The sequence below is a fragment of the Puma concolor genome, chromosome E1, assembly GCF_028749965.1.
Source record: "Puma concolor isolate L17-30 chromosome E1, mPumCon1.1.hap2, whole genome shotgun sequence".
Lineage (NCBI taxonomy): Eukaryota > Metazoa > Chordata > Mammalia > Carnivora > Felidae > Puma > Puma concolor.
Genome location: NC_141680.1, coordinates 27,185,134 through 27,205,193, shown reverse-complemented (window position 1 = coordinate 27,205,193; position 20,060 = coordinate 27,185,134). Strand labels below are relative to the sequence as shown.

General features: G+C 34.6%; 1 protein-coding gene across 21 annotated transcripts in view; it reads right to left on the bottom strand.

The window, feature by feature from the left end:
* The window catches only part of BCAS3 (BCAS3 microtubule associated cell migration factor), a 629,185-nt gene that overhangs the window by 523,612 nt on the left and 85,513 nt on the right, over positions 1-20,060 (bottom strand). For all 21 annotated transcript variants that reach the window (XM_086686763.1, XM_086686762.1, XM_086686767.1 and 18 more), the window contains one exon: positions 7,989-8,061. In XM_086686763.1, coding sequence (XP_086542889.1) covers positions 7,989-8,061 — 73 coding nt within the window. The remainder of the gene's footprint in view (positions 1-7,988; positions 8,062-20,060) is intronic.

Sequence of the window (20,060 nt, the reverse complement as noted above, 5' to 3'; positions counted from 1 at the left end):
CATGAACAATCCATGATATTCGATACCCTACTATACAGACTGATTGCATTAAAAACCGCTATGCCAACGTGGCAGCTCTGATTAGTGATATGTCAAAGATTTTTACGTAAAAGCCCATTCTTTGAAAGTAGTAAAGAGAGCCAGAGAGCCATGCAGAGAACTAGAAGAAAATGCAGAACACCCACAGGAGGGGAAAATACCAGAGAGATGGGCAAGTCAAAGAGTTGTGCTTGAAAGAAGGCCAAGGAACTGCTTGGAAAGCGCATGTATTAAAAAAACATCAAAGACTGGAAGACTAGCATAAATCTCTCTTTTGTGTCTGCAGAAGCAATACCAGCCCCAAATGTGATTTCCTCATTCCTCATGAACACAACAGGATGAAAATTAGTCAAAACTCAAAATACATAGTATCACATGTAAAATCATTGGTGACATTTCACAACAAAAAGATACGGTGCATACCTATTATCCCAAGCAATCTCCCTTCTACTTCTAATTAACAGAACTTCTATTTACTTTAGACACAACATGAAATAAAGTCTCTTCAGTGACACTTCAGGACACTGAAACTGTGCTTAACTTCTACCCAAATAACTACTGCTTTCAGGCAGTGGCTACCAAACACCCATCCCATGGAATCCTGCCAATCCAAGATGACTCTTTGGCAGTCTGTAAAAAAAAAAAAAAAAAAAAACTGCAAAAAATTAATCCTTTGAACTGTATTATATTTAATGAACAGTCCTTAATTTTTAAATTAAGACTTTACTCTTATATATAGCTAACTTACTTTGCTTTTTTCAAGGTGAATTTAAGATAAAAACAGGTATTTTATGTTTTTTACATGTCTTTGGTTGCCAAATTTCAATTTTTCTGATTATTAAAATCCAATCTTGGAAATATGGCCAGAGAGTGCCTATTTAATAAGAGATAAGGGATTCCAAACCAAATGAAATGAGGAAATTTTCTCACTCTTACAAGAATTTCTCACCACCAAATGGATATATGATAGAAGTCTCTGGAACAGCTTTGTTTTGTTTGTTTGTTTAATTTATTTATTTATTTTGAGACAGAGAGAGAATGTGCAAATTGCACAGAGAGAAAGGCATAGAGAGAGAGAATCTCAGGCAGGCTCCACACTGTGAGTGCGGAGCCCAATGCAGGGCTCGATCTCACAAAGAGTGAGATCATGACCTGAGAGCTAAAATCAGACACTTAACCGACTAAGCCACCCAGGTGCCCCAAGATTTTCTTTATCTTTATCAGGAGACAAACTATGTGATGTTCAACATTCTTTCCACTTCCAATTTTCTATGATTCTGTCATTATAAAGGACATATCTCTATTCCATATAATGTATATAAAGTGATGACAGTGTATTATATGATTAAACATTCTTTAAGTTCTGCAGTCAGCTGTTAAATAATGTTACTCTTTTGCTACATTCTAGGAGCCATTTAGCATACAGTATACAATGAACTCTGGTTTTCCTAAAAGAGTGTATATTCTGTAGTATACTGTCTGTACTTCTCCTCCCCTCATATTATTACACCAAAATCTCCCTCCAAAACCTAAATGGCTTATCTGGAATTATTATGGAATCACATACACACATACACACATACACACATACACACAAACAATAATAATAATTTAAAAATTACTAGGATACCAAAATATATATTTCAGTGATAGTCATGAATGCAATTTAAAACTGTGGGCTAGGGACGCCTGGGTGGCTCAGTCGGTTGAGCATCCAATTTCGGCTTGGGTCATGATCTCTGTGCTGGCAGCACACAGCCTGGAGCCTGCTTCAGATTCTGTGTCTCCCTCTCTCTCTTCCCCTCCCCTGCTCATTCTCTCTTTCTCTCTCAAAAATAAATAAACATTAAAAAATAATAATAAAATAAAACAAAAAACTGTGGGCTAACTACAACATACTTATATAAAAAGGATAAAATATGAGGAAGACTAGGATTATTTCCATAGCAATTACCCCTTCCTTGAAAAGGCACTATAAATTTATAAAAATAAAAAATTATAATCCAATCAAATCGAAAGAAAATGCTGTTGACTTTTCATAAGAATAATTTAATAAGCAGTATAAGCAACTGACAATGTCCATAGCAACAGGTTCTCAATAAAGTATTTGCCAGAGAAATGGATGGCAATGGACACATCTTGTACATCTCCACAGGGGGAAGGAGGAGGTCTTAAGACTGTGCACCACTGGTTTGGAAGAAGGTATCAAAACCCAGGTGCAGTATGTATGGCTTGTCAGATTAAGAGACTTTTTTTTTTTTTTAACTTAAATTCAAGTTAGTTAACATATAGTGTAGCATTGGTTTCAGGGGTAGAATTTACTGATTCATCACTTATATATAACACCCAATACTCATCCCAACAAGTGCCCTCCTTAATGTCCATCACCCATTTAGCCCATCCTCCCACACACCTCCCTTCTGCAACCCTCAGTTCTCTGTATTAAGTCTCTTGGGGCACCTGGGTGGTTTAGTAGGTTGAGCGTCCAACTTCAGCTCAGGTCATGATCTCGCAGTCCATGGGTTCAAGCCCTGCATCAGGCTCTGTGCTGACAGCTCAGAGCCTGGAGCCTGCTTTGGATTCTGTGTCTCCCTCTCTTTCTGTCTCTCCCCCACTCACACTCTGTCTCTTTCTCTCTCAAAAATAAACATTTAAAAAATATTTAAAAAAAAAAAGTCTCTTATGGTTTGCCTCCCTCTCTGTTTTTATCTTATTTTATTTTTCCTTCCCCTGAGATTTTCTCAGTCATAAAAAATGATTTCTATATTTTGGAGCTACTAATATTCAAATAAAGGGCTAGTATGACTATAAAGCAAGCTTATTAAAATCTATCCACTAAAAAATAAATATTTTGAGGGCCTACTAGATAGAAGGCATTGTGTTTAATAACAAGAAGATAATAAAGTCAAGATAAAGTCAACATTCTCAGGGTGCATGTGACATTAGACAGTATCTCAAGCAGCCACTGCATGAATGTATGGCTTTCTCCATCTCCATTTGATTAAGTCACTTCTCTTTTAATTATTCTCCTACCTTTCCATTAGTTCAGTTTTTTCCTTTTCCTTCCTCAATGGTTCCTTATATCAACCACCTTTATGTCTATGAACTTGAGTTTATTTTTTTTAAGTGAACTCCACACCCAATGTGGGGCTCGAACTCATGATCCCAAGATCAAGAGTTGCATGCACTACCAAATCAACCAGCCAGGCACCCCAAACTTGAGTTTCTTAATTCAAACTACAGCAGTCTTCCCTTACCTACAGTTTCATTTTCTGGATTTCAGTGTTACCCACGGTCAACCACGATCCAGAAGCAGATGATCCTCCTTCTGAAGTACCATGAGAGGTCAATAGTAGCCTAACTACATCATAACACCTACTTCATTCACCTCACTTCATCTCATCACATAGGTATTTTATCATCTCACATCGTCACAAGAAGAAGAGTGAATACAGTATAATAAGATATTTTGAGAGAAAGAGACCATTACATAACTTTTATTACAGCATATTGTTATAACTGTTCTATTTTATTATTGTTGTTAATCTCTTATTGTGCCTAATAGGGGCACTTGTACCCCAGTGTTTTTTTTTTTAAATGTTTTTATTTATTTTTGAGACAGAGAGAGACAGAGCATGAGCGGGGAAGGGGCAGAGAGAGAGGGAGACACAGAATCTGAAGCAGGCTCCAGGCTCTGAGCTGTCAGCACAGAGCCCGACGCGGGGCTCGAACTCTCAGACTGTGAAATCGTGACCTGAGCTGAAGTTGGATGCTTAACCGACTGAGCCACCCAGGCACCCCGTACCCCAGTGTTTATAGCAGCACTCTCAACAATAGCTAAATTGTGGAAAGAGCCTAAATGTCCATCAACTGATGAATGGATAAAGAAATTGTGGTTTATATACACAATGGAATACTACGTGGCAATGAGAAAGAATGAAATATGGCCTTTTGTAGCAACATGGATGGAACTGGAGAGTGTTATGCTAAGTGAAATAAGTCATACAGAGAAGGACAGATTCCATATGTTTTCACTCCTATGTGGATCCTGAGAAACTTAACAGAAGACCATGGGAGAGGGGAAGAAAAAAAAATGGTTAGAGAGGGAGGGAGCCAAAACATAAGAGACTCCTAAAAACTGAGAACAAACTGAGGGTTCATGGGGGGTGAGAGGGAGGGGTGGGTGATGATGGGTATTGAGGGCACCTGTTGGGATGAGCACTGGGTGTTGTATGGAAACCAATTTGACAATAAATTTCATAATAAAAAAATTAATTAAAAAAAATCTCTTATTGTGCCTAACTTATAAATTAAACTTTACCATGGGTACGTATGTACAGGAAAAAACAGTATATATAAGGTTTGGTACTATCTATGGTTTCAGGCATCCACTGGGGGTCTTGGAACATACTCCCCCTAGGAAACGGGGGACTACTATACCTCAGATAAACTCATACCCTCCTTTCAAGTGCCTTCCATTTTTGTTACTTTATTTAAAATTGGAATGGGGTGGGAGCACCTGGGTGGCTCAGTCAGTTGAGCATTCCACTCTTGATTTCAGCTCAGGTCATGATCTCACCGTTCAGGAGATTGAGCCCTGCATGGGGCTCTGCAGTGATAGCACAGAGCCTGCTTGGGATTCTTTCTCTCTCTCTCTCTCTCTCTCTCTCTCTCTCTCTCTCTCTCTGCTCCTCCCCCACTCACACACACTCACACACTCGTGCACACACTCACTCTTTCTCTCAAAATAAATAAATAAACTTAAAAAAAAATTGGAATGGGTGGGGAGGGAACATGCCCTGTCTTGAAATTACTTTGCATTAGACAAAAGTTGGCACTACACTTCATTAAATAAGAGTATTTCTAGGCCTTGGTAACCACAGTGCAATGTGGTTTGGAGAACATCGATTAAGGAAGCATTTTCCTGATTGATGAAAAATAACTCATTTATGATCATCTACCTCTTCTGGAAGGTTATGCAGTGTATTAATGTAGCACATAATAAAAACAACAAAAAAAATTATGTATTTCTTAAATTAGCTACTTCTATTTTCCAATCTCCATGTGCTTTGCATGTTCCTGCTATCATGCAAAGAAGATCCCCTCTGCATTTAATAAAACAATGTGTTAAAACAAACAAACAAACAAACAAATCAGGGCAGTCCCTTTACACTGAAAAACTTCCAGCTAAGTAGCTATGTAACAGTATGTGTCACTCTGTTTAAAACAATAAAAGTAAAATCAACAACAAAAGTATACTCCACTTCTACAGAAATATACTGAGACAACATATGCACATAACAAAAACTCTACTAAGAAGTTACTGTTTAAATAAGTGTGTAACTTATTTGCTAATTTTAAAATAATTCTATTATTAACTCTAAAAATAACTGGCCAGAAAATAGGAAGGTTGGATGCATGAACAAGAAGTTAGGGCACCCTAAATGCAAAGGTATGTTCCATCTACAGACCTGGCAAGTGGGCAAAGGCCTGGGTCCACAACTAACTATGACGGAATCTCACTTAGTTTCAGTTTCTTCATGTATAAAATGAGAATAGCACAATCTCCTCCACAGTCTTGTTTTAAGATTAAATGATGTTACATAATGGAAAATATGTAACAGACTAGATACATAGTAGGCATTCAACATTTGCTTTCCATTCCCCAGTGCTATAATAGCATAGTCAACAAGCATATGCCTCATAAAAATTTTGAGTTATAACTTTTTTCTAAATCCCAGAATCTGGGAAACAGATTTTAAAAGAATTGACCTATAATTAGACTCGTTATTATATTCAACTTTGGAGTTATTAAAAAGTGTCTAATCTGTTCAACATCACCATCTTCTAACCCACTGCACACTTAGAATTAACTCTTAAAATGTGTACATATTCACAAAGCACTAGCTCAGAGAGAAAATTCTATTCACCAGCAAGCATAATGCAACACTTGCAAGAAACACAAGACAATCCTATGTGGAAATGTCCTTGAGACAATAAACATTCAGACAAAGATGCTACATACAGTTGTTTATTATAATCAGATCAGCAAATAAGTGAAAACAAAATGAGTATTTCCTGCCATCATCTTCCATTAGAAAGAAAGGTATAAAACAAGAGAGAAAAAAGACAGCATGCAGGCAAGAGAAAGCTTATATATAATAACAAGACACGCTAGAAGTTACAGAAGTTACAGTCCATGAAATGACTTGTGAACTTAATTCAAAAGTATCTTTGCATTTCATTCATCAATAACCACTCTTAAAACCACCCAGCAAATGATACACACATATAGAAGTCTCTTGCTAGAATGATTCCTCTACTGTGAAATAATTTAAGGAGCAGAAATGAGAAGAGGAAAATAAATGTCTACAATAGATATATTTTCTTAAATAGGCAAATTCTATTTTAATCAGGACTACATTCATTGCCCCTATGGTGATTAATTTTGTGTCACTGTGGCTAGGCCACAATAACCAGATTTGGCCAAATAATATTCTAGATGTTTCTGTCAAGGTAGTTTTACGTAAGATTAATATTTAAATCAGTAAAGTTTGATTCTTAAGCAGATTATGCTCTATAATATGAGTGTGCTTTATCCAGTCTCTTTCTCTCTCTCTGTCTCTGTCTCTGTCTCTCTCTCTCACCATACACATACACACACATATATCCCACATGATACTGGTTTTGTTTCTAGGGAGAACCCTAACTAATATGACTCCCATACCATTAAATTCAACCCTCAATAAATGACATCATCACCAACTACATATAATCACCTTACTCTTCCTTTTTGTCTTATTTTTTTTTTTATAAAATAATCCCTCAATAAATGAATCTTGTAAAAACAAAAACAATCTCCTTAATCATACAGTTAGCAGGGTTGATAAGGAATGGAAAACCTTTCAAGAACTGCAAACCCAACCCAGCAGGTAGGCAAATGCCTTCTACGAATACATCTTTCTGTGGAGTTTCCACAGGTCTACATGCACTTGAACTTAAAGGGCCAAACATCAGCAAAACTGAAATCAACAAAGTTTCCCTCCAGCACAGCAGCTTATCTTCTTCTCTGTGACACCCATTCTTTTTCAGCACCTTTGTCAACACATCAGTGCCCTAATTCTCACGCTGGCTTCAATATAGTATTGAGTTCCTCTAGCCAGATTATCATCTCACTTTATGCATCTTCTCAACTCCAGGATTCCCATTTGGTTTTCTATAATTTCTAACTCCTTACTGAAATCCTTTATCTGTTGAGTCATTGTTACCATGCTTTCTTTAATTTTAGAAACACAACTCATTTAGTTCTTAGAACATATTATATGAATATAATATGGTATAACAACTCTAGAAATCTGTCTTCCTCCACAATGTGCAGCTACTAATGTCTCTGCTCTGCTCTGCTTTTCTTTAATTCTTGTTATTTTAAAGCCTAGTTTCCTGGAGTTGCCCCTGTGTCTATGTAGCTTAGCCAATGATTCAACAGAGAATTTACTTAAATACTCAATAAAGGTTGTCATCCTTTCCAAAAGGATCTATGTGTGGTCAGGGTAGTATATCCAACATCCAGAACAGTTTCAAGTCTCCCCACATTTTAGTTTAGTCTCCACTGTGGAAAGCCATCATAAAAGTTACTATAATAAAAAAACACAGAAACTAAAAAACATTTTCCTTAATGATGCTAATCTTTTATTTCAAAACTGAATTCTGTTCTATTACTTGTTTTCTTTTGTCTCCTACTGTCACCCTGCATATGAGAAAACAGTAGGCAGAGAAATAACAAGGCTTGAGCCACAGGAAACCCTAAATATGTTTTTAATTCCTTTCTCTTCTCTCTTGTAAGAGCATTGTCTTATGGTAACAAAGATTTTAGGATAGCAAAATTCACTCTCTGGAATAACAATATAAACTTTTAATAGTGGTTCAAAGAATTTTTTTAATTTCCTTACCCAGAAGATCCAGTGCTCTTACAAACACCAAGGAGGGGCCTTTTTTCAGCAAAGTTGTCACACTTTTGAGTACCTGATAAAGAACATAAAATAAAATGTAAAATAAAACTTTGAGAAGTATTCTTGTATATTTTCCATTATCTTCATGCTCTCAAATTATTTACAGCTGAAGAGACAGCAAAACATTCATTATAAATTGACATAATTTATACACTTGACTGAACAAAAATAGAACAGCTATAAGTAAAACATAACTATTTTTAAAGTGGAACCAGCATTTAAAATATCTTTTTTAAAAAACTGGCACCAACTTCAATCTTATACACATTCTCCATGAGATCAGAAACCTCTTCCAACTCCACCAACTAATTACCTAAGACTAGTATAATTTTCATGTCAAAACTAAATAAAGGTAGGTCAGGCCAGAAAAATTATAAAATTATAGGCCATTATCAATATACATAAATGCAAAATTCCTTTTTAAAAATGTAAACTGAGTAGCAATATATGAGAAAAAACAAAGTCTCGTAACAAAGTTGGATTTACTCAAGTTATAATTTCACATTACAAAACCTACTAATGTAATTGCTTATATTAGCAATGTAGCAGATGCAGAAAAAACATTCTATTCTGCACTATTCTATATACTATCCTGTATTCATCTAGTCATGATGAGAACAAAACAAAACAAAAAAACTTGTTTTCTTGTCCCAATAATGATTATTTACAAAATATTCTACAACAAAATCATAGGTAATGCTTTCAGAGTACTGCCATGAAAATCAGTAATAACACAAGGATATCCAATTAAATGTTCTATTCAACCCTATTCTGGAAGTCCTAGACAGGATAATAACAATAAATGAACGCAATATTATTGAGTTCAATAATAATAATATTGAACTCAATAATGTTGAGTTCAATAATATTGCTGGATATAAAATCAATGTAATAGCAGCAACAAGCAGAAGAATAAAGTCAGGAGTCAGAACCACAAAAAAAAAAAAAAAAAAAAGATGCTCAACCTCACACGAGAGAAATTCCACTTAAAACTATATTGAAATTTGCTAATTTTCAGAAGTGATAATAGTACTATGGTTATAATTTTAAGATTCCTTATCTTTTGGAAATAAATAATAAAATATTAACCAATAAGCTGGCATGATATCTGGGAGAGGATAGTTCACAATTTTCTGGATAAAGGGGAATAGATGTTAATGAAATAAGATTAGCCATAAAATGATGGGTAATAGATTATTAGAGATTGATATACTATTTTTACTACTTCTGAATAAATTAGAAATTTTCCATTAAAAATGTTTAAATTAGGGGCGCCTGGGTGGCGCAGTCGGTTAAGCGTCCGACTTCAGCCAGGTCACGATCTCGCGGTCCGGGAGTTCGAGCCCCGCGTCAGGCTCTGGGCTGATGGCTCAGAGCCTGGAGCCTGTTTCCGATTCTGTGTCTCCCTCTCTCTCTGCCCCTCCCCCGTTCATGCTCTGTCTCTCTCTGTCCCAAAAATAAATAAACGTTGAAAAAAAAAATTTTTTTTAAAATAAAAAAATAAAAAATAAAAATGTTTAAATTATACTTATAAACACTGACCTTTACATAAGACCTTCTCAAAAAAATCCAAAAGTTCTGTAAAATTTTCTGGTTATATCAATCAGTTATAAATGCAAATAGCCTTCAATAGAGAAATATCACTGCTAAGATTTCATCCTACATATATACTCAGCCATGAGGAAAGTAACTTGTATACAAAATTATTCACTGTAGCATTGTTTGTAACAGCAGAGGACTAGTAAGTTCTAAATATATAACAAAGTATTTCCTATAGCTGTAAAAGAATAAATGTATGCTCTATGAAAATATGGAATGAAATCCAAAAAAAAAAAAAAAAAAAAAATATATATATATATATATATATAATAGCAGAAAAATACAAAATATTGTCCCATTTTTTGTATAACATGGAGAAAAAAGACTTATTTGCATATAAACATATCCACACACACTCTAAGATACATACAAAATCTTATCTAATGGCCACCAATGGGAGGGAGAATGGAAAAAGCAAAAGATAGAGAACAAAAATGGGAAAAAAAGTTTTTCATAGTCTATATACTTTATACTTTTTAACTTTAAAACCATATGAACATGTTAATTTCCCCCCAAATTTTGCTTTGTTTTGAAATAAGGAGACAAATGCCAGAAGACACCAGTATGTGTTTATTTCACTTTCTGAGATAAGCTGGTAGACTGAAGATATGCATTTCATTTTGTCCGTTCTGAAAATTCCAGTGAAAGCATATTAAATCAAACAGGGTTAAAAACTATATAATAACATCAACAAATACTGGAACTAGATAAGTGATAACTAACTTAGCAGTCCTAAGTGAAAGTTCAAGCTACTCTTGGGAGAAAAAACAGAATCTGGGACTCAAATTACTTGACACCTGATTATACCAGGTATACCTGAGATTTATCCTTATACAGTTAGGAGATTGTAAAGGAGTTTGTAAGCTTTCTCTGGAGAATTTAACAAGTCGGTCCATGAATAAAAGACCAAAAGACATTGTCAGTCAGAAGACCCCAACAAAGAGCACAACTAAAGCACCAAACAATAAATTAAAAATTGACAAACACATCACAGAACTTTCAATCAGGTTTTTAGTTTGTCACTTATAAATATGTGCAGACAAGAAAAAGGAAAACAATCATCTGCAAAGTGGCTAACTCTATACAGGAAGAAAAACATCTATCTATCTATCTATCTATCTATCTATCTATCTATCTATCATTTCTAAGATATAAGAGAAGCTATTTTAGGCATGGAACAATACAAGAATGCAATGAAAATGGACTCTTGGAGAATAAAAGAGAACTCCTGGAAATTAAAAAACAAGATAGATTATTTAATAAACTCAACACAAGGGTCAAAGGTAAAACTGAGAAAATGTCTCAGAGAGCAAAAACACAAAACTAGAGGGAAATGGCATAATCTACACACACACACACATGAAATGTTAAAGGAGCAATCTCAAAAGTCTAATATAAATAGGAGAAAAGGGAAAAAAAACAGAGAAAATAGAGAGGAAGAAATCATCTATGAAATGTTTCAAAAAAATTTTCACTGAACAAAAGTATATGAGTTTATAAGCCCTTTGAGAGTCTAGAACAATTGATTGAACAGATCAACCCCAATGTGTATCGTTTCAGGATAATGGCAACAAGAAGTTTCTACAAGTCTCCATGGAAAAAAACAGGTTGTTTACAGAAGCAAGAATTCCAGTGGCTACTCTAGATATTACATAACATCAAAAAAAAACCCCAGCTAACATCATATAAACTGAATGCTTTCCCCCTAAAATCAGAAGCAAGGCAAAAATATCCATTCTCACCACTGCTATTTAACATACTACTGGAAGTTCTAGCCAAGGCAATAAGACAAGAAGGAAAGAAAAAAGGTATACAGATAAGAAAGGAAAAAATAAAATCCCTATGTGCTGATAATATGACTGACACATAGAATCAACATCAAACATAACAAAATAAAAAAGAAGCGAATTAGTGAGTTAGTTCAGCAAAGTTATAGGAGATACGATCAACATACAAAAATCAACTATTTCTTAGAACTACCCTACAACCCAGCAATTGCACTACTAGATATTTATCCAAGGGATACAGTTGTGCTGTTTCGAAGGGGCACATGCACCCCAATGTTTATATAGCAGCACTATTAACAATAGCTAAAGTATGGAAACAGCCCAAATGTCCATCAACAGAAGAACAGATAAAAAAGATGTGGTATGTGTATGTATATATATATATACATATATATATGTATATATATATATATATATATATATATACACACACACACACAATGGTGTATACACACACACACACACACACACACACACACACACACAATGGAGCATTACTGAGCAATCAAAAGAATAAAATCTTGGCCATTTGCAACTACGTGGATGGAACTAGAGGGTATTATGATAAGCCAAATTAGAGAAAGACAAATATATGACTTCACTCATATGAGGAATTTAAGAGACAAAACAGATGAACATAAGGGAAGGGGAGCAAAAAGAATATAAAAACAGGGAGGGGGACAAAACATAAGAGACTCTTAAATACAGAGAACAAACTGATGGTTGCTGGAGGGGCTACCGGTGGGGGATGGACGAAACGGGTAAGGAACATTAAGAAAGAAACTTGGAATGAGCACTGGGATGTTATACATAAGAGATGAATCACTGGGATCTACTCCTGAAAACATTATTGCACTATATGCTAACTAACTTGGATGTAAATTAAAAATAAATAATTAAAATTAAAATTAAAATTAAAAAAATAAAACAGGATATCCTATAGTGGATGTACCTGGAGCATATTATGCTGAATGAAATAAGCCTGACAAAGAAAAACAAATATTGCATGATCCCATTTAAATGTGGATCTGCAAAGAATGAAACTAGACCTCTTTCTTACACCATTCACAAAAATAAACTCAAAATGGATAAAGGACCTGAATGTGAGACAGGAAACCATCAAAACTGTAGAGGAGAAAGCAGGTAAAAAACCTCTGACCTCAGCCACAGCAATTTCTTAATTGACACATCTCCAAAGGCAAGAGGAATTAAAAGCAAAAATGAACTATTGGGACCTCATGAAGATAAAAAGCTTCTGCACTGCAAAGGAAACAACAAAACTAAAAGGCAACTGATGGAATGGGAAAAGATATTTGCAAATGACATATAGGACAAAGGGCTAGTATCCAAAATCTATAAAGAACTCACCAAACTCCACACCCAAAAAACAAATAACCCAGTGAAGAAATGGGCAGAAGATATGAATAGACACTTTTCTAAAGAAGACATCCAGATGGCCAACAGGCACATGAAAAGATGCTCAACATCGCTCCTCATCAGGGAAATACAAATCAAAACCACACTAAGATACCACTTCACGCCAGTCAGAGTGGCTAAAATGAACAAATCAGGAGACTTTAGATCTGGAGAGGATGTGGAGAAATGGGAACCCTCTTGCACTGTTGGTGAGAATGCAAACTGGTGCAGCCACTCTGGAAAACAGTGTGGAGGTTCTTCAAAAAATTAAAAATAGATCTACCCTATGACCCAGCAATAGCACTGCTAGGAATTTACCCAAGGGATACAGGAGTGCTCATGCATAGGAGCACTTGTACCCCAATGTTTATAGCAGCGCTTTCAACAATAGCCAAATTATGGAAAGAGCCTAAATGTCCATCAACTGACGAATGGATACAGAAGATGTGGTTTATATATACAATGGAATACTACTTGGCAATGAGAAAGAATGAAATCTGGCCATTTGCAGCCATGTGGATAGAACTGGACAGTGTTATGCTAAGTGAAATAAGTCAGGCAGAGAAAGACAGAAACCATATGTTTTCACTCTTATGTGGATGCTGAGAAACTTAACAGAAGACCGGGGGGGAAGGGAAGGGTGGAGAAAAAAGTTACAGAGAGGGAAGGAGGCAAACCATAAGAGACTCTTAAATACAGAGAATAAACTGAAGGTTGATGGGGGTTGGGGGAGAGGGGAAAGTGGGTGAGGGGTATTGAGGAGGGCACCTGTTGAGATGAGCACTGGGTGTTGTATGGAAACCAATTTGACAATAAATTATATATATAACACTGAATATTATAAGTTATATATTATATATTATCATATACCGAATATTATAAATTATATATATTATTATACACTGAATATTATAAATTATATGTATTATATATATATTGTATATATATATATAAAAAACACTGAAAAAAAGTAAATGTGGAATCTGCAAAAATTGAACTTATAAAAGCAGAGAGTAGAATGGTGGTTGACGAGGATTGGGGAGTGGGGGAAATGACGAGATGTTAGCCAAAAGGTGCAGAGTTTCAGTCATGCAGGATGAATGTACTCTGGAGATGTACAGCATGGTGACTGTAGCTAATAATATTATATTGTATACTTAAATTTTGCTAACAGAGTAGATTTTATTTTCACCACACCAAAACAACACAAAAAAACAAAAAACGGTAACTATGTAAAATGATAGCTATATTAATTAGTTTGAGTTGGTAATCATTTCAGGATATATACATACACGAAACATCACACTGTAATCCTAAATATATGTAATTTGTAATATAATTTGGCAATTATACCTCAATGTAATGTATACCTCAATTATATCAATATGTAATGTAATTTGTCAATAATACCTTAATAAAGCTGGGGGGAAAAATCAGCTATTTCCATCTACTAGCAATGAATGTATGAAAAATGAGATTAAAGGTACAATAACAATTTGAACACCTGCAACTAATATTACACTAACTGGAATTTAAATAAAAACTTCTTTAGAAAGTAAAATTACATTTATAATTGCTCTAAAATTAAATACTCAGGTATAAATCTAACAAAACATGTGTAGAACTTACATACCGAAAACTACAAAATGCTGACAAAAGAAACGAATGACAATCCAAAGAAATGGAGATATATAATTGATATAAGATACACAGATTAAGGGAACAGAAAAGCACCCATAAATATGGCCAACTGATTTTTATAAGGGGGAACAGCAATTAAATGGAGGAAGAGTAGTTGTCTTTTCAACAAATAGTCCTGGAGCAAATGGATATCCATAAGAAAAAAATAAAACCTAACCTAAACCATACACCTTATCCAAAATTAACTCAAAATAGATCATAGATTTATATGTAAAACTATGTAGCTTTCAGAAGAAAATTTAGAAGAAAACCTGCAGGACCTAGAAGAGTCTCAGACATACACAACATAAAAAGTATGATTCACAGGACCAAAAAAAATCAATAAATTGGATTTAATTAAAATTAAAAACAAGCAAAAAACTTTTAATAATAAAAAAAAAAAGCTACACTTTGGGGGAAAAAATACTTACAAAACACATGTCTGACAAAAACCCCATATCCACAATACATAAACTCAAACTCAACGCTAAAAAAAACATACAATCCTATTAGAAAATGGGCCAAACAAATTATGGAAAGAGCCTAAATGTCCATCAACTGATGAATGGATAAAGAAATTGTGGTTTATATACACAATGGAATACTACGTGGCAATGAGAAAGAATGAAATATGGCCTTTTGTAGCAACGTGGATGGAACTGGAGAGTGTGATGCTAAGTGAAATAAGCCATACAGAGAAAGACAGATACCATATGGTTTCACTCTTATGTGGATCCTAAGAAACTTAACAGAAACCCATGGGGGAAGGGAAGGAAAAAAAAAAAAAAAAAAAAAAAAGAGGTTAGAGTGGGAGAGAGCCAAAACATAAGAGACTGTTAAAAACTGAGAACAAACTGAGGGTTGATGGGGGGTGGGAGGGGGGGAGGGTGGGTGATGGGTATTGAGGAGGGCACCTTTTGGGAGGAGCACTGGGTGTTGTATGGAAACCAATTTGACAATAAATTTCATATATTAAAAAAAAAAAGAAAGAAAAGAAAATGGGCCAAAGATATAAAGAGATATTCCACTGAGGGGCACCTGGGTGGCTCAGTCAGTTAAGCATCCAACTTTGGCTCAGGTCATGATCTCACAGCTTGTGAGTTTGAGCCCTGTGTCAGGCTCTGTGCTGACAGCCCAGAGCCTGAAGCCTGCTTCAGATTCATTCTCTCTCTCTCTCTCTCTCTCTCTCTCTCTCTCTCTCTGCCCCTCTCCCACTCACACTCTATCTCTCTCTGTCTCTCAAAAATAAACATTAAAAAAATTTTTAAATAAAAAAAATGAGATATTCCACTGAAAAGATATGGGTAGCAAATAATACAGATGAAAAGACTGTCAACATTACCAGCCATCAAGAAAATGGAAATTAAGACCACAATGAGATACAATTGTACAGCTATTAGAATAACTAGAAGAGAAAATTATTACAGTGACAAATGTTGGCAAAGATGTAGAGAAACTAGATCTTTCATACATTCCTAGTGGAAATATAAAATAGTACAGTCCCTCTAGAAAAGAGTTTGATGTTTTCTTTAACAACAACAAAAACAACAAAACATATACTTACCATACATCCCAGCAATCACAGTACTGGGCATTCATCCCAGAGAAATAAAAACGTATTTCCAAACAAACTTGTACACAAATGTTTATAGTAGTTTTATTTGTAGTAGCCAAAAAGTGAAATCATCCCAGATGTCATTCAACAGATGAATGATATCCTATACCATGTAATATTAATCATTACAAAAATGAAACTGTTCATACACTGAACAACTTGAATATAACTCAGGAACATTGTGCTAAGTGAAAAAGCCAATCTCAAAACTTCACATACTGTGTTATTCCATGTATGTAACAATCTTGAAATGACAAAATTATTACAGAAATGGAGAGCAGACTGATGGTTCTCAAAAGTTAGGGATGGTGGAAGAAGACAACATGAAGGAAATCGTTGTAGTGATGGTCTAGATTTGTATCTTTTTTGTGGTGGTGGTTAAAGCGATCTACACTTGTGATCAAACATCATGGAACTATGTGCACACATTCCAGCACTGTCGATTTCTTGGTTAACATATTATTCTATACTTATATATGATGTAACCAGTGGGAAAAATTAGGTGAAAGGTACACAGCACCCTTCTCTAGTATTTTTGCAACCTCCTGTAAATACATAATATTTCAGAAAACTCCTTGCTAGGATTGCTTTATAAATGTTTTTCTACAATATTAAATAATTTGGATTTTACTCCTTAAAAAGGTACATATGTCTTGCAGAAGAATGAAACTGGACCACTTTCTTACACCATACAAAAAAATAAATTCAAAATGGATGAAAGATCTAAATGTAAGACAGGAAACCATCAAAATCCTAAAGGAGAAAACAGGCAGCAACCTCTCAGCCACAGCAAATTTTTACTAAACATGTCTCCAGAGGCAAAGGAAACGAAAGCAAAAATGAAATACTGAGACCTAATCAAGATAAAAAGTTCTTCACAGCGAAAGAAACAAGCAACAAAACTGAAAGGCAACCGACAGAATGGGAGAAGATACCTGCAAATGACATACTAGATAAAGGGTTAGTATCCAAAATCTATTAAGAACTTCTCAAACTCAACACCCAAAACAAATTATCCAGAGAGGAAATGGGCAGAAGACATGAACAGACACTTTTCCAAAGAAGACATCCACATGGCTAAAAGATACATGAAAAGATGCTCAACATCACTCACCATCAGACAAATACAGATCAAAACCACAATGAGATACTACCTCACACTTGTCAGAATGGCTAAAATTAACAACTTGGGAAGCAACAGATGTTGGTGAGGATGCAAAAAAATTTTGTGCTGTTGGTGGGAATGCAAACTGGTGCAGCCAACTCTGGAAAACAGTATGGAGGTTCCTCAAAAATTTTTAAATAGAACTACCCTACAACTCACCAATAGCACTACTAGGTATTTATCCAAAGGATGCAAAAATACTGATTTGAAGGGGCACATGCACCCTGTTTATAGCAGCATTATCAATAACAAATTATGAAAAGAGCCCAAATGTCCATCAACTGATGAATGGATAAAGATGTGGCATGTGTGTGTGAATATATACATACATATATGTGTGTATGTATATATGTGTGTGTGTGTGTGTGTATATATATATAAGAATATATATACATATATGTATGTATAGACAATATGCATTGTACATATATATTACGTATGTATATTTATACACATATGATATATACACACACATACACACACACACACACACACACACACACACACACACACACACACACACATACACAAACACAATGGAATATTACTCAAAGATCAAAAAGAATGAAATCTTACCATCTGCAACAATGCGGATAGAACTAGAGTTTATCATGCTAAGCAAAATAAGTCAGAGAAAGAGAAACATCTATTATTTCACTCATATGTGGAATTTAAGGAACAAAACAGATGGATATAGGGGAAGGGAAGAAAAAATAAAGTAAAATAAAAATACAGGGAGGTAAACCATAAGAGACTTAAATATAGAGAAAACTATATTTAAATTGAACATTACTGGAGGGAGGTGAGTGGGCAACAGGCTAAATGGGTGATGGGCATTAAGGAAGGCAGTCGTTGGGGTGAGTACTGGGTGTTATATGTGAGGAATCACTAAATTCTACTCCTGAAACCAATATTACATTATATGTTAACTAACTTTATAAATGATTAATTTACTAAGGATTATGTGCTGTTATCCCTGCTAAACAAATAAATCAAATTTCACAATTAACAATGTAACTTGAGTGAAGCACAAGTTAACAATTAACTGGTCCAAAGCCCACAATATTTATGTTCCAAATTAATTACAGCTTGACTTCATCTATGCAAACCTAATTCTTCACTCCTACATATTTCACCTTCACTTTTAACAATAACTATTTTACTTCTGCTTCCTGGTCTCTGTAAGGTCTTTACAGTTTGTACCTGTGTTATACATAACAACTTGATATTCTGATGAATGAAACATCATGTCTTTAAAATGCAAATAATACTGGCAAGAATAGTTCGATTGTTTTGCATTTCTCAAACCTAAACGGAAGAACTCCCATTGGTTTCAGCTGACCTAACAGGTTACATAAGTATTCCCGACTTTGCACTAGAAGGTCAGCCACCTGACACTTACTGAAGACTTATACTCTTCATGGATATTCAGAGAAGATAGCCAAGCAAAAATTTTAAACCCTCTCCCTCAACACAATTTTAAAAACCTTAACTTGCCAAAAGCATAACCTCCAATGCAACTACTACCAAAACCATGCAAGTAGAAAAGACCAACGTCAACAATAAGCAAACAAATAATAACAGAACCTCCAAATCTATTTGAGGCATGCTTTTCAGTTTAAAAAAAAAACAAAACTTTAATTTTGGAGTTAGAAAACTAAGTAACAAAACCTTAACTCTGCTTTAAATAATGTCATTGTAGATGGTTTGAAGAAATAGTTTTTAAAGTGTTAGTATAAAAATTCTACAATCTCATGAACACTACAGCTATTAACCTGATTTTTCATGCAGTATAAATAGGAGCATGTACTCTTCATGATGCCTAATGGAGTCATCACCCTCCCATAGTGTAATCCTCCAAATTGTAGAGGATTAACTTTTTATATATAAAATTGTGTTTATTTGCATGTACAATAGAGAGAATGACGTTACACACACCTGTTCTACAGCATTTAGCAGAATGTAGCATGATGATTGAAATGAAAAGCGGCTAGCCAAATCCATCAAATATAAAAACTATTGCAATCCTGTTGTAAAGTCCTTTTGTTAAACTCCTTTTATTCTAAATCCTTTTAATTCTGTCCTATAACACTAAAACATTTATAAAAAGCTTAAAATCCTAATAAATCGCACAATTAAAGTAATGAAAATGGGCTTGCCCACCAAGTCACAACTCCCCTCTCCCTCAACAAAATTCAAGACAGTTTGCATGTCAGAAAATGTTAAATAATATCCCCCACCATACATACCATTATAAACTCATTTAAACCAAAGAGTTTAAGCTCATAAATAAGCCTTAAAGATTTCAGAAATCAAACAGAAACCACTTTTGCAAGGATCCGAAAACAGATCCAGAGGCAAATACAAATCCAAGTGATAATGAAATATTCCAACTCTACTATGATGCCTTGAACATAAAGATCTTACACAAAAGTATGCTAATACTAATAAAATTTAAATGAGAATGTATTTTACAGAAAGATCCCACTGAACAATTTAATTCATCTTATCAGTTAATTAAACCATTTCCAAGCCTCCTCCATTTTTTCTTATTTTACTGAAATAATTTTCTTTTGGAAAAGATTTAATCCAACCAGTTTGTCCATGTCCAGTTTTCCTTATAGATTCTCTCAATGTGAGCTTCAAGTTGCAGTCATTATTCTGCAGATGTAAATTTTAGCTAGAAATATGATTCTATTGTCATTTATAGTCAAATTTTATTGTGTGTAATTTTAGATTCTTTCAGGATC